We start from the raw sequence: 16,056 nt of genomic DNA on the forward strand, positions 1-16,056 counted from the left end.
CTTTGTAAAATGACAGGGCACCAGAGCAAATCCACACAAACACAGGGAGGAGATGCAGACTCCACACAGAAGGCACCCCAGCCAAGAATCAAACCAGAAAACCTATAGCTGTGAGGCAACAATACTACCACTGCACCATCAAATATGCAAGGACTTAAACATTCAGAAACCTGAAGTCTGAAATTCAAATGCCTGTCAATTTTATTTAACATTTGTTAATCAGGACAGTCTGACTTGGAACAAAAAAAAAAATTCAGCAGAGGCCCAGGAAGAAATAATGCAGACATGTCTTTGTAACATGGGAGGACACAAAAGCAAACCCACACAAACACAGGGAGAAGATAAAGACCCCACAAAGAAGGCACCCCAGCCAAGAAGCAAACTTGAGAACCTGCAGCTGTGAGGCAACAATGCTACAACTGCCCCATCAAATATCAAGCATTACAACATTTACAAACCACAGATATTATGAGGAACAGACCAGATCAAACATGAGGCAAAAATCTGCAGTTTTTTTCACAAATGGTGGTGGGTAGGGAATTAAGGTCTTTAAAACCTGCATACAAGGTATAGGATTCAAGCCTGAGGTATTCCCTACCACACACACAAACACCTGTAGTAGCAAACCACAACATCTAAATATACTGCATTGGGTGCCAAACAGTTGTCATGAGAGTCCAATCAAGACAAAATGAAGTGTAGAAGAATAAACATATTTCAATGCATTGGCTGCATGACAGCTTAATATCTAGATGGAAACAAAAAAGGTTGTGAGGCATGAATAAATAAATTACTTTTTTTAAATACATTAATGGAATGCCAGTCAAAATCAAGTATAAGAAAAACAAGCAGCACTCAACTCAAACCACTTCTTGCACTGCAGTTCTAATTATAATTTATATTCAGCTTTATTAAAGTAACAAGTAACATGCTGAAAGTAGAAATCTCTGATGCCCCCACTTGTAAAAATGTTCCTTATCCAAAAAAAGACCTGCTGCCTTACTACTACTTGTTTCATAGGGAAAACATGATCAAAGTAAAAAATGAAAAGCAAACAAGAAATAAGCTCAAGATACATTGCTTAAAAGGATTACTGTACAGGTTATAGACCACACGATTGGCATTTGGTTTATGGTTAAAGCCTGCAGAGATGACTGTAAGTCTCCAAGTGTAATGAGACTCTTAAAATAATGTAATTCTGTCCTTTATTACAAATACTGGCATATGCATTTCAATACCCAAGGCTTATACATTATCTAGTTAAGTATTCTCTACATGGCAACAGAAAGGCTTTCAATGTTGGCAATTCTTTAACAGTATTCTTATTAAAGCTTACTTGCATCTTGCAATCTCAGCCAAGCTTACCTGATGGTCATTAAAGTATTGCTACTTAAACACAGAGCAACATGCACTTTGAGTAATAAGCATAAATCAACAGTACAAAAAATATGACAGAAACCAGACCATTCTGCAAAAATCAAGGACAGATGAAAAGCCACTCTAGTACTTGTGTCTACCTTGGATGGGTGGGATTCTCTGCACATTTACACTGCATAACTACTCCTTGCCTTGCTTGACACATCCAGAGTCACTACATGGGGAGTGGGGTGTAACAAGTATGTCACAGTTTGAAATGTCTCTGGCTGACTTGTGATGGCCCTGACACATTTGTCATACCTCTCAACCTCAGAGCAAGAAATCTGGACAAAGCCATACAAAGAAATGGGACAAAGGCCCAAAAATAAGGACAATTTTTAAAATATCGCTCTTATAACCTTAGAAAGATAATAGAGGTCTTGCATTAGTATGAATTTTCTGAATGGTATGAAATCTGAAACTCAAATGTCTGTCATTATTTTCTAACTTCAGTCTTTAATTATTTGTCACTAATTTGCCAAAAAACACAATTTTATGAAAAATGGACCAAAAATGTGATGTAAAAATATAAAATAGCAACACAATACAGCTGGGAACCTGTCAAAGAAGGGACACTTTAATATTAGTACTGCTAACTTGAGCAGCTGACAAAATAAAATAATCTACATGCATTTCTGAAATAAAAGTAATCTGATTATTACAGTTATTTCTTAATTATAAACCCTCCATGTTTTTTTCCAAAATTGCTATTTTGCGGAGGGATCATTAGGGGAAGAGCAACATTTTGAGTCAAAATCAGGGACAGTTCAGAGGTTTGGCTATGCCTAATTCTATAAAGCAATTTATTTGCATGTACCTCTCAACCTGTTAATGCAATAAATCTGGACAAGGCCAGATATATTGGGGGAACAAACAGTACTAAAAATTGCTCTTGTATATAAACTGGGACATAAATCTGGACAAGGCCAAATATATTGGGGGGAACATATAAACAGTACTAAAAATGCTCTTCTATAAACTGGGACAGTTGATAGAACAGGTCTTACTTTAGCATGCATTTTTCTGAAGGTTATGAAGTCTGAAACTATGTGTGTCATTATTTAGTGACTTAATTCCTAAATGATTTGCCAGAAAACCACAAATTTTTATGAGGAACAAATCAAAAATAAGAAGCAAAACATCTATTCATTCTTTGAAAATCTGGACAGTTGGGAGGTATGGTTCAGCTGGGGCTGTCTATGTTTGCCGCCCTTCCCCCTCACAAAACCCTGGTCGAATGGAGCCTCCCTGCAGCCATTCCAATGATCCATTACTTTGCTATTTCACTCCATTTACCATAAACACTAATGTGCATACTGATTTACTTCTATGATGATTTGAACTTCATTTGAAAGTTTTATTTTGCATTTTACAGCACAAACACTAAGACATCTGCTAAACAAACTTGGCATTAAACCTTCTCTGCCCTTGAAACTCACATTCACTGAAACAACATTAAAATCCACATTCAAAGAAAATACATTTTACTCTTGGCAGATAAAAATTAATTCTGGGCTGTTTTCAAATCATAGGCCCCTTGCATATGAAACATACATGTGCTCTTTGATACACCTTCCTATTGCTTTGAACATTTTTCCAGTAAACAATGAAACAAAACTGTCCAATTCAGAACATTTCCATCATAAAAGTCTACTTAAACTTCTACAGTCCACTATTATCAGTAAATATGCACAATTCTACAGTCCACCATTATCAGTAAATATGCACAATCTCTGAAGTAGTAAAAAAGTCATCTAAATAATTCCACGTTAAATAAATCTGTAATGAAGAGGTTGGTGCTAGCAATCACCTTTATATTTCATGGTTTCATCGAACAATAAAGTGTCTGATGCCCCTGTGGAATAAATTGCCTAAATTACATTAAAAATAAGCTAGTAATATTGCAATAGGAAATGGATGGCAAACTGATAACAGGCTCATAATTAGTATCTTAACTTTCAGTACGGCAGCATTCACCCCTTATGGGAGTAGAACCAACAACCTTCTGCATCAAAAGCAAGCACGCAGCCTGTTGTGCTATTAGCACTAAACTTCTCTTCCCCTGCAGCTCTCAGCTCCTTGTAAAATCTACTCAATACTCAACTGCATCTCAACTTCGCAGCACAAGAAGTCTGCAAAAAGCCAAATTTATTAGGGTGGGTCAAAAGGGCCAAAAACAGGGACACATTAAACATTGCTTGTATAATCTTGGAAAGCTGCTAGAATAAAATGCTGTGTTACCATGGTACCACCATATATTTTACTGCCAAAGTCCCTGTGCAAAAAAGAGTCAGAACAACATACCACTATGCCAAATCACCTGCTTTGTGAAAGAAAAATGCTGTGTTACCACTGTACATTTTACAGACAAGGTCCCTGTGCAAAACAGTCAAGAGCAACATACCACTACGCCAAATCAGCTGTTTTGTGAACGAGAGGAAAACTGAAACTTAAATGGCTATCATTTAATGAATTCAGTTCTCACCATAGCTGTCAACCTCTTAGCACAAAACACCTGGACAAACCCAGTAATGGGGGAATTCAGCCCTCAAACATATTCAGTGAATTCAGTTCTTGCCATAGCTGTCAACCTTAGCACAAAAAACCTGGACAAAGCCACTAACAGGGTATTACAATCCCAAAAATAAGGAAAAATTTCAAATAGTCATCTTATAAACTTAAAAAATTGCTATAATAAAAGGTTGTGTTACTATATATTTATTGCTAGAATAAAAAGTTGTTTTACTATGTATTTTCTGAAGACTATGAAGTATGAAATTCAAAATGCCTGTCAATTTTACTTCTGATGGAACAAAAACAATTTTCAGCAGAGGCCCAGGGAGAAATACTGTAGACACGTCTTTGTAAAATGGCAGGATACCAGAGCAAATCCACACAAACACAGAGATAAGATGGAGACTCCACAAAGAAGGCACCACAGCCAAGAATCAAACCATAAACCCTGTAGCTATGAGGCAACAATACTGCCACTGCACCATCAAATATGTAAGAAATTAAACATTCAGAAACCTGAAGTCTGAAATTCAAATGCCTGTCAATTTTATTTAACATTTGTTAATCAGGACAGTCTGACTTGGAACAAAAAAACAATTTTCAGCAGAGGCCGAGGAAGAAATAATGCAGACATGTCTTTGTAACATGGGAGGACACAAAAGCAAACCCACACAAACACAGGGAGAAGATACAGATGCCACAAAGAAGGAACCCCAGCCAAGAATCAAACCTGAGAACCTGCAGCTGTGAGGCAACAATGCTACCAGTGCACCATCAAATAAAAGCAAGGCCACACAAACACAGGGAGAAGATAACAGACCTCACAAAGAAGGAACCCCAGCCAAGAATCAAACCTGAGAACCTGCAGCTGTGAGGCAACAATGCTACTACTACACCATCAAATATCAAGCATTGTAATATTTACAAACCACAGATATTATGAGGAACAGATCAGATCAAATATGAGGCAAAAATCTGCAATTTTTTTACAAATGGTGGTGGGTAGGGAACTCAAGTCTTTAACACCTGCATACAGGGTACAGGGTTCAAGCCTGAGGTATTCCCTACCACACCACCATGAGCACCTAGGGCATTTTCACACACACACACACACCCCCCTAACCAGTCCAGCATAACACTTACCTAACCAGTCCAGCATAACACTTCCCTAACCAGTCAGCATAATCACACACACACTTCCCTAACCACAGTCCAGTATACATTCAAACAGTAATAAAATAATTACCACACTTACCTGTCCTGGCTGTCCATTCTCCATAATGTACATCCAAATGCCCGCGCAATAATCCAAAGACCCGCGAGATTCCCGAGATCCAAACCCTATAATCCAAAGACCCGCGAGATACAAACCCACTGCTGGTGTTGCAGTCCGGCCCCGACGCTTTCCCAGTGAGTCTGTGCACTTTAAAAGTGCACAGACGTCTCCTCATGTTTCCCTACCAGGACTGCCGGACTGCCTGGAGCATGCGAAGTAGACTCGCAGTAGTCTGGACTACTGTGCATGCGCGAAGTCTGCGAATTTTAAAATTTTTTTTTCTTTTTTCCTTTTTTTTTTTTAATTTCTTTTTAGTTCTTTTTGTTGAGGGGGCTGCAGTCTGGCAGTCCAATAGCACGGCCCCCCCCTGTCTCTAGGGCAAGAAAAGCATTTGGCTTGGTGGTCCACCCAGGGTTTATGTAGCTGGGGACTCTGTCCCAACAGTTGAGGAAACCATAACATTCCATCTGTGTTGTCCATTTCCATTCTTCCTCAATTTCCCACCCACCTACTCCCTTATTTTTCTACTTCTGGAGAGATTGAAGAGGTTTTTGTTTGAGTTTCAGCTTCTTTTCCTTTCTAACTCTCCACTGCTCTAGCTACCATATGAGCAGCAAATTAGACCTGAGTTATGTTAGATTGGTGGGGCATTATGGGTAAAGGGATGAGCTTGGGAGTTCAGGTGTTCTGTTATATGGAAGAAGTGGCTGAGTTGGATCTGAAGAACAGATCCAAACCCAACTGCTGAGGAAGAATGAAAATGGGACAACACAGATGGAACATTATGGTGAGTACATAACTTTTTTTTAAGGATTCCTTCCGCAAACTATGCCCAGAGCTCTATTGCCTGTACCTGTAGTCAGCTTGTCTCCCTGAAAATGTCAGAACAAAATGTACAGCTGCCATTAGCTGTGGACTTCTCGACTCACACTGAACATTTATTTGTTAATTCACAGTGATCTGTTATTTTTAAAGCTTACAAGCTTTTGTCTTTTTGTTGTTACTCTATCTTTCTCTTCCTCATGAAAAGTAAAGTTAAATGCATTTAAGGTGCCTTCTTCATAGACAGAGGAAATGTAGCACAGCACGCTGTACCTTTTCAATCTTCTCAGATCTTATTATAGTGATAAATAAAATGAATTTCTATATTAAATGCTTTCATTCTGCTACATTTGCTTATAATTAGAAACAAAACTCCTGGTAGTTGTTGCAGCATTTTGCCATTGAAAATTATGTTTAATTCAGACATACAATCTTTTTTAAAGTCAATATTTATTTATACTATGCACTACCTGTGGGTCTGCCATCATAGTAGGTACATAACACAAATACTTTGTGTGGTCTAACCTCTGTATGTTTTTTTGATGATACTGAACATGCCAAAAAGGTATAGCAGATGGCATGCAGCTCCATGTGAGGTTGTTAGACTTTAAAGCTTAATATCCTGTCGAGAACAGCAATATCTTGTAAAATAACTGCATGATGTAGAAGCATGGATGAATTAGTGTGGACATACTTGAGTACACCTGTATGAAGACTCATCTTGCTACTGCGAATGGTTAACTTATACAGGATTAGTAACTTATATTTTTCACCTTTAAACTTTATTTTGTGTATTGTTAATGTTGCAGACCTGATTTGAGCAGCAGAGCTGGCTTGAAATCAAAGAAGGATCCTGCAGAAAGCATGATGGTGAAACCTGGTAAGTGTGTCAATATTCAAAAATGTATTCCTTAAAGGAAGAATGTGTCAGTTGTTTTTGTTAGGTACTCTGTTGCTTTTGCCCATATAGTTTATCTGAAGCATTTAACTAAATGTAATATGCAGAAGAATGTTTGAGAGTCTGGCTTAAATGTCTGAAAATCTGGACTGAATATCAATGTATCTGCCAGCATATCTGAAGGAGTAGAATAATCAATGTTAAGAACATAGCTAAAGCTGTCCTCCATAAATTCTACAGTCTTATATTGTTATTTTTGATAATGTTGTGCAGAAATGGCCATAATGCACCAGATGCTTTCCAGTGCCTTTAATGTCTCTTGCTATTGACTAAATTGGTTAAGATGTTTACATGCCACATTTGTTCTTATCTACTTAATCATATAGACTATGTACCTCTTGTTGTATATTCACAATTTTTTTATGTAATTATTTATGCCTTTGGTCTGAGCCATGGCTGAAAACAGGCTCAGAACCACTTCACTTGCCTGCATATGAAATTAAAAATTAATAAATAAAATGTAAAGTAAATAAACAGGTCATAAATATATATATATATATATATATATATTATATATATATATATGTGTGTGTGTGTGTGTGTGTGTGTGTATGTATGTATATAATACACAGAGATTCTGCAAAATTACTTTCACCATTGAGATTAAAGGAACACATCTAATTCTGACAGAATTTATTTTCTGCATATACTCTTTTAGAGTATAAAGTTATGTCGGGTGAAAGTCTAATTTTCTGACCTATAAGGTAAAGAACGGGATTACTGCAAGTATAAAAAAAAAAACATATTGTACCAGTATAGTCTCTATAAGCAAAATACCTCTTCCCACTCCATCCAAGTCTGTATTAAATAAGTTAAGTGGTGATCAAACATTTCCATGCCACATTTGTTCTTACCTGGTTAATCATATCAACTATGTACCTCTTGTTGTATATTCACAATTTTTATGTTATTATTGATGCCTTTGGTCTGAGCCGTGGCTGAAAAGAGAGTTCAGAACCACTTCACATACCTCCTTATGAAATTAAATACTGATAAAGTAAATAAAATGTAAACTAAAAACTAAATAAACAGGTCACATATTACTGCAAGTGTCAAAAAAAATATATATCATACCAGTATAGTCTCCATAAGCAAAATACCTCTTCCCTCCCCATCCAAGTCTGTATTAAATAAGATAAGTGATGATCTAGCATTCCCATCTACCTGCTAAAGTCTTCAGTAATATCGGATCAATCACATTCTAAAAGAAATTATGCTGTGCAGAGCATTTTACCTTAAGCTTTGTAGAAATCATGTAAAGAGAGATGAGTGTAAAAAAGGTCTGCTCCAATTCTTGCTGCAAAGTATGCAAATGATGACCTGAAGAAGTATTCATGACTGAGCCAACGATGATCCCATAAATGATGCATCCCTCAGTACCCTAAACTTTGGGGTAAGTATAAGTTGCCAGTGCAGGATGACTCCTGAAGCTGAAGCTTCGGCACTGGCTACAGGTTGTTGGAGGTCTAGGAGTTGAATCTGAAATTGTCAGAGCCATCTCTTCCCTTTGGAGCATTAGCTTTAGATACCTGGGTCTGACTCCCTTCCCGGGTGGTTTGCCTGCAGGACAATAGGAGCCGAAGATATGGGATCCTGTTTTGTCAGATCCATCAGTTTCTACTTTCTCCAGGCACTCCACTTTCAAGGTAGTGGACAGGGTATTGTCTATGCCTAGAGTTCAGACAACCCTGCCCTCTTCAGATCAGACTTCCCTGTCTCATTTGATTTTTCATCCAGTGCCCTGTTCATCTGTTCCACTGGGACATTCAGCCTGAACCAGTCTCCAGACCACCAAGCATGGTATCTTTATCTCTTCTGATACCTCCCTGGAGCTTCCCACCCAAGGAGGTTCCCCAGAAGAGAACATGAAAAAGGAGGTACTTAGACTCCCCTCAAGAGTCTGCCACCGAAGACACTGCTTTGATGAGAGGGAAGGGACCCCCAAATCACAACCTGATGATGTCTCCTTTGCCTCCTCAAGCAGAGGAGTGGTTGGTCTCTTGCTAAGCCTTCCCAAGAGGAATCCATATTTCTGGAGGCTTTTGGGTCTGGTCCATCTATCTCCTGGGTGGCTACACCCACCGATGAACTTTTTAGATTTAGTCTCTCGGCAGGTGTGGAAGGGACCAGACACAGATGGGCCTGTACCTAAGAAACCAGACAAGATCCTAGCACCACCCAAAGATGACCCACACTGTAGTAAAGGAGTACTTTTTGATGGCATGGTTTTGGCAGCAGCCATGAGAAAGGAACTAGCTGAACACAGTTCTTCTGTGCATCCTCCTTGCAGGGAATCTAGGGTGCTAGACAGATTTTGGATACATGTGTATGCCTCAGTGACTTTCACTGTGAGGTCACTGAATTATTTTGGTACACTTTACCAGACCTCAGAGAGATTTGATCAAGGAGCTTACCATATCTTCTGAGGAAGGGAATACCATTTCATCACAGTTGGCCACCCTTCAATCTATTTCCAATTTGTTCATGAGGCTGATATTTCATGGTGCTGAAGACACCTCCATTAGAAAACATGCCTGAATGTGCTTGTGTGATTTTACAGAACCCATCAAATCCTCTTTTGTCAATGTAGTCTTTGATGGAATCTCTTTGGCCCCAAAGTGAAAGGCATACTCTTTAGGTGTGAACAGGAAGGGAAAACCCAGTCTGCCGTGGGTGTATGTTTTTCTACTTCTCAATGGTCCTTTTTAAGAAACCAGTGAGGTGGTATAAAAAAATATGGTTCAAGAAATCCCGGGGTTCCTTTCAAGATACACATGGAGAGAGCTCCCCCAGGGGCAGAAGAGAACTCAAATAGAAGATGCCACCCCTGCAACTGAGATGGTCCACATAAGCAGGGATCTAGATATTCCTTCTCAGACAGATCCTATCAGTGCTCCTGAATAGAGGCCTGACTGCCCATCTTTGGAGGCAGTTGGGGGTCACCTATCCATGCACCAGACAGCCTGGCTAGATATAAGAAAAGATTCATGGGTGTGGAGGATAGTATTCAGAGATTATATCTTACCATTTTCCCATCCCTCTCCATCAATTTCAAAGAAAATCCCCAATAATCCCCGCAGTCAGAGGGAATCAACAGCACTAAAAATAAAAAAGCTGCTAAAAAAAGAGTAACCTAAGAGGTCCCTATAGATTAGAGATAGTCCGGATCTTATTCAAGATTCTTTTTAGTGCTAAAAAAGACAGGGTAGTTGAGACCAGTGCTGGATCTCAATAAATTGGTCAATCAGTTCAGCATACAAAGTTCCGGGTAGTCATCATGGTTCAGTTCATTCTGCCATTTCTGCACAAGAATGACTGGATGTGCTCAGTAGAGCTTCATGATGTGTACTGTCATAACCAAATAAAGGTGCAATCCAGAAAATATCTACACTTCTGGCTGGGAGTCAGTCATTACCAATTCAGAGCACTGCCCTTTGGTCTGCCTGCAGTCTCCAGGGTATTCACCAAGTGCATGGCAGTCATAGCAGCTCACCTGAGACTGCTGGAATTCCGTTTTGTTTCCACACCTGGACTACTGGCTCCTGAGTGCTCCAACTAGGCATCAACTAATTCAAGCAAGGGACTACTTACTCCAGCTGTGCTGTCATCTGGGGATATCTATCAATTATAACAAATCTCAGCTCACTCTAACTCAGACTTTGGAATTAATTGGTGCTCATTTCAATGGCATCCAGTCAAATTGCTTTTCTTCCTCTGTCTCAGAATCAAACCATTCAATTACAGGTCAAAAAGATTATTCAGAAGTCTTCTCTTCCAGAGCATCTGAAACTCCAAGCCTTGGGATCCATGTCAAGGAGAATGACCCTTGTACCACTGGCCAAATTCCATATGAGAATCCTCCAATGGCCACTTGCAACTCAATGGTCTATTCTCCAACACCCATTATCCAGGCCGGTCAAGATAATTCAAGCTTGCAAGAATTATGTTCTCTGGTGGATTCCGTCCAGTCAAATACAAAAAGGCCATCCCTTTATTCTCCCTCAACCCAAGACCACAGTGACCATGGATGCCATTCAGATTGGGTGGTGGGACACTTATTGGGAAGGACATTCTGAGGCACATGTCCCGTGAAGTGGCCAACAAACATATCAATGTCTTGGAAATGAGAGCATTCCTTTTAGTGTTGCAGGGCTTTCAAGACACTCTCCCAACTGGGACTATGGCAATTCAAACAGACAATATGTCGGTGGTCTGGTACATCAGTAAATAAGGGGGAACCGGATCTTACCCTCTTTGTCGAGAAGCTATGAGAGTATGGCAGTATAGCAGAGTCCTCCTAGGATTTAGGTAGCTGGGGACTCTGTCCCAAATGTTGATAAATGAATGAAAACAACAACATCAGATAAAAATGTTATGCACTCACCATAATATTCCATCTGTGTTGTCTATTTTCATTCTTCCTCAACTTCCCAGCCACCTAACCCCCGCCTTGATTTAGATTGGAGAGTATTGGAGGAACTTCTGTTCCATATTTGAGTTCCAGCTTCTGTTCTTTCTTAATTTTTCACTGATCTATAAGTCTATGGGCAGCAAACTAGATCTGAGGCGTGTTAGGTGGCTGGGGCATTATAGGTTCATAGGCTCATAAGATGATACTAGGCTATTGGCCTGGAGGCCCTTATAAGCCTAGCCAAGTATTTTGCCCATGTTCCCACAAAGTCAGTACCTGTTTCCCCTGTCCAGCAGGGATACAGGTGGATTCCCAGGGGTGTATTTTCTGTTTCACATCTAGTCATCCAGATTCCTCTTAAAGAGGGCTAGAGAGTTACTCTGCTTAACATGGAGAGGGAATGTATTCCACACATGGGGGAGTCTCTGGGACACAAATGTATCCCACCAACAAGTTATATTAATGTCATAGACCAGGTTTAGGCCTTGTGTGTGAGTTGCCAGAGTGGATTTTGACTTATGGATATGCAGCAACTCCATCTAGTCAGGGTCTGAGATGGCCTTGTATGCCAGGTACAGGTCACCTTTGAGCAGTCTATATAAGACTGAGTAGAGGGACAGGGCTTTTAGCATATCTGTATAGGACAGGTGTTTGAGTCCCTGGATTATTCTGGTTAGGAACCTCTGTGGTCTGTCCAGCTGCTGCATGTGCTTGGCAAGGTACATGCAGAAGGGGGCATTGTACTCGATAATGGGTCTGATAAACGAGGAGTACCGAGATGTTATCACCTTCTTGTTCCTGGATGAAATACCCTTACTTATGAGGTGAGCCATGTAGAAAGCCTTCAGTACAACGGAGGCAACGTGGTGGTAAAAAGTCAGGTTGATATCAACCTGGGTGTCCATGTCCCTCACGACTGCTTCCGTGTTTAATACATTGTTATTAATGTGATAATTAGTGGGGATGCCATTTTCCCCAAAGGGGATAATGATGCATTTATTGGCATTCAGTTTGACGCCATGCTCCTGGCACCAGTCATTAGTTTGGATAAAGCTCTCTTGGAGGATGTTCACATCACTAGGAGAATTTAAGACAGTGCCCTGCTTGCAGTCATCTGCAAACTTGGTCAGCCACAGACCACTGGTTTTGACTAGCACCTCAGAAAAGTGTATCCCAAACAGTAGATGCCCCAAGACCAATCCTTGGGGTACACCACTCATTACAGGTCTACTACTAGAGGTGGCTTCCCCTATTTTGACTGAGTGCGTTCTGCCAGTGAGCCATTTAGCTACCCCTTCTGGTAACATATGGGTTGATGCATAGCTGGGAGAGTTTATCTATTATGCCTGAGTGTGGAATAGTGTCAATGGCTTTGGATAGGTCAAGGTGCACTGTCTTCCCCTTGTCCATGGCTTTGGTGACTGTTTTGAAGAAGTTGACCAAGTTTAATAGACATGATCTCCCTTTGACAAAACCAAACTGTGTGGGGTCAAGCGTTTGGAGTTTGCCAATGTGCTTGTTTATAAGGTCCATGACAATGGGTTCCATGGCCTTGCAAATCAGGCTAGTTTGGCTGATGAGCCTATAATTGCCTGGGTCTGTGGACAGTCCACCTTTGTGTAAAGGGATGACAGTGGCTGTCCCACATTTAGCTGGGATGAAACCAGTGCTCAGGCTTTGGTTGAATAGGGTGCATAATGGAGCTGAGAGCTCATGTAGGATGCAGCCAGGGGTGTTGTCAGGTCCCATAGAGACTGTATTTTTTTGCCTTTGACAGGGCATTAAAGACCTGCTCCCTAGTGAAGGGGGGGGGGCAGGTGCTGGGAATGTCCTGGTTTACTGAAGGGCAGTCAGGGGGGTGAAGTTTTAACTGAACCTGTCTGCCAGCAGGTTGGCTATATCTACAACATTTGTGTATGTGGTGTTTTTGACCACTAGTTCAGAGCAGATTTGGGTGTTACATTTGAGATAGTAGACATATGTGAAGAAGGCCTTGTTATTGTCCTTAGTGCATGTGGCCAATTTGGATTCAAAGTTAGCCTTAGAGGATTTCACCAATTACCTTATTTGCTTGTTCAGACAAAAGAGAGATTGTTTCCAACTCAGTACTTGCTCCTTCTTGGTCCTGGACCACAATTTTTTCCTTTTATTATAGAGTTCGTTTATTGCTGCTGTCCACCAGACAGGTTTACTCTTCCTTGAGGAAGATGATTTAGTCTTATCAGATATTGCTTAGTCCATACAGCTGTGTAGATGCACATATAGTTTTTTGGTGTAGGCTTGGACATTAGCGCTAGTTCCAATTGAAGGGGTGGTGGCTGTGAAGCTGCTTATACCTACTCTCAGGAGATTGTAGTTCAGCTTTGAAAACTTTTTTTTGTTTGACCCTGATTGGGGGGGGGGGGGGGAGATGGCGACTTCGAAAGTGATCGCTTTATGATCAGACCTTACCAAGGAGGATGACACTGTATGGGTGCTACAGTGGCTACTCATGTTGATTAGTACCAAGTCCAGGATATTTTCACCTCTCATGGGGGTGTCGACCAGCAGATCAAATGCACTGATACTGACAAAGTCAAGGAATCTCTAGGTGTTCATGTTTTGGCTAGAGTAGGTCTTCCACTCTATGGCTGGGTAGTTAAAGTCACCCAGGATCAGGGTAGAGGGTTGAATCTTGATGCATTCAAGTAAGTCCTAATAGGTGGAGTGGCATCCTGACTTATGGTTATGTGTAAAGGGAGGCACTCAAGAGTTCACGTATTCTGTGATCTGGAAGAAGTGGCAAAGTTGGATCTAAGGATGGGATCTGAACCCAACTGTTGAAGAAGAATGAATATGGACAACAAAGATGGAATGGATTGGTGAGTATATACTTTTATGATGTGTGAAAGGAGGCAGAAAGACAGGAACAAGTATTTTTTTTAATTTAGAAGCAGAAAAAAGCACCAAAAGGTAAACTGTTGAAACAAAATCACCGTAACAGGTTCCAAACCTTTTGTATAGCCCAGGATATATGAAATAACTGTTGAAATATCACAGCACAAACAATTACACAAAAAGTTCAGGCTACAAACCTTTTTTAATAGTCCAGGATATATGAAATAAACTGTTAAAATGCAACAGCACAAACAATTCCACAAGAAGTTAAGCGCTTTCACTTAGGTCTATCCCAAGCTTCATCAGCACTTGCTCCTTCTTGGTCCTGGACCAAGATCAATCAGCCACTTTTAAACAAATTCAAAAATTGTCAGCCAATAGTAACATCTCATGCATAATTAATTAAATAAATTCATTCCCCTGCATTATTTAAAGCCACAGTAAAATATATGCTGTAGTAAACCCTTGTGTTAAAACAGTAGCAAACAAAATGAATACACATATTCTAGCTGCCATAATAAAATACATGTTGTCATGAATTCTTGTTTTAAAACAATGTTGTTGTGTCTTTTGGCTTTTCCCGGTTAGGGGTTGCCACAACGGAACTCCAGTCTGCTAATGATTGGCAGTAGATTTTTACGTGCTGAGTTGCCGGCCCTGACGCACAACCTTCAATGAAAGTACGCCCATTCACACATGTCTCCACACAGAAGACGCTCTAGCTGAGAATCGAACAGGACAACATCTTACTGTGAGGTGACAACGCTACCGCAGCACCACCAAATTAATGCATATACTCTTTCCTTTTCTAAAGTTTAGCTGCCCTTAATTTAAGGACACTGTTAATACTAACATGATCATTTAGTCCCGTTTTTTTAGTTGAATCCAGTCTAAGCTGCCAGCATAGTTCTTTGTATTCTAAAAGGGCTTCCCACAGTCCACCCCTTATAGCTGGTTTCACTTGTTCAAGTACAGAGAACTTGAAAATACAATTCTTACAGTCTTTTTGAGTCTAAATAAGGCATTTGTATCTTTTTTTCTGGGAGATCTCATGCAAGTGTTCATCTATTCTTCTTTTCAGTGGTCTCTCTGTCTTGCTTATATAAAAGCTAAGGCATGTCTGACAGACGCTGATGTACACAACCCCTTTGCTATTGCAATTAAAATGCGCCTTAAATATCATTTTAAACTTTCTGGATGGGATACTAATACTTTCCTGCTCTAGAATGTTACTACAATGTTGACAGAAACTACACTTATATGTCCCCCCTTTCTTGTGGGGGGTCTAACTGTACTTTTATCACTACCATGGTTTTCCAGCATTTCCTTTAAATTCATATCTCTCTTTTTAATAAATGTCGGTACTGATGGAATAATTTTGCTGGTTTCACTATTTATAACCAAAAGTTTCCAGTACTTCCTAATGATGTTTTCAATTTCACTGGAATAAAATGTGAGTGTGTGTATAAATGGGTCTATATTAAATTATCGAATGGCATGAATGTCGAACGACCAAAATATCGAAAGTGCCATTCACATTACTTGGCTTGGTGGGGGGGGGGGGCTGCACCCCCCACACCCCCGCTAATTATATATACCAACTCCGAGATTGCACTACAGTGAGGAAAGGGCAAAATTCCTGATCTTCACTGAACCCCAGTCCCACAAACCAGAACTCGATGAACGGCACTTTCGATAATACGGCCATTCGACATTCGTGCCATTCGATAATTTAATATAGACCCGTATAAATGCCATTTCATAATTCAGCCCTTTATTTTC

At 40.1% G+C, this 16,056-nt stretch overlaps 1 protein-coding gene across 1 annotated transcript in view; it reads left to right on the plus strand.

The window, feature by feature from the left end:
• The window catches only part of MORN1 (MORN repeat containing 1), a 3,597,386-nt gene that overhangs the window by 3,423,711 nt on the left and 157,619 nt on the right, over positions 1 to 16,056 (plus strand). Inside the window, exon 14 of the mRNA XM_044063000.1 lies at positions 6,838 to 6,908. Coding sequence (XP_043918935.1) covers positions 6,838 to 6,908 — 71 coding nt within the window. The remainder of the gene's footprint in view (positions 1 to 6,837; positions 6,909 to 16,056) is intronic.

This window comes from Protopterus annectens, chromosome 2.part1 (genome assembly GCF_019279795.1).
Source record: "Protopterus annectens isolate FY-2018-M chromosome 2.part1, PAN1.0, whole genome shotgun sequence".
In the NCBI taxonomy this organism is placed as follows: Eukaryota; Metazoa; Chordata; order Ceratodontiformes; family Protopteridae; genus Protopterus; species Protopterus annectens.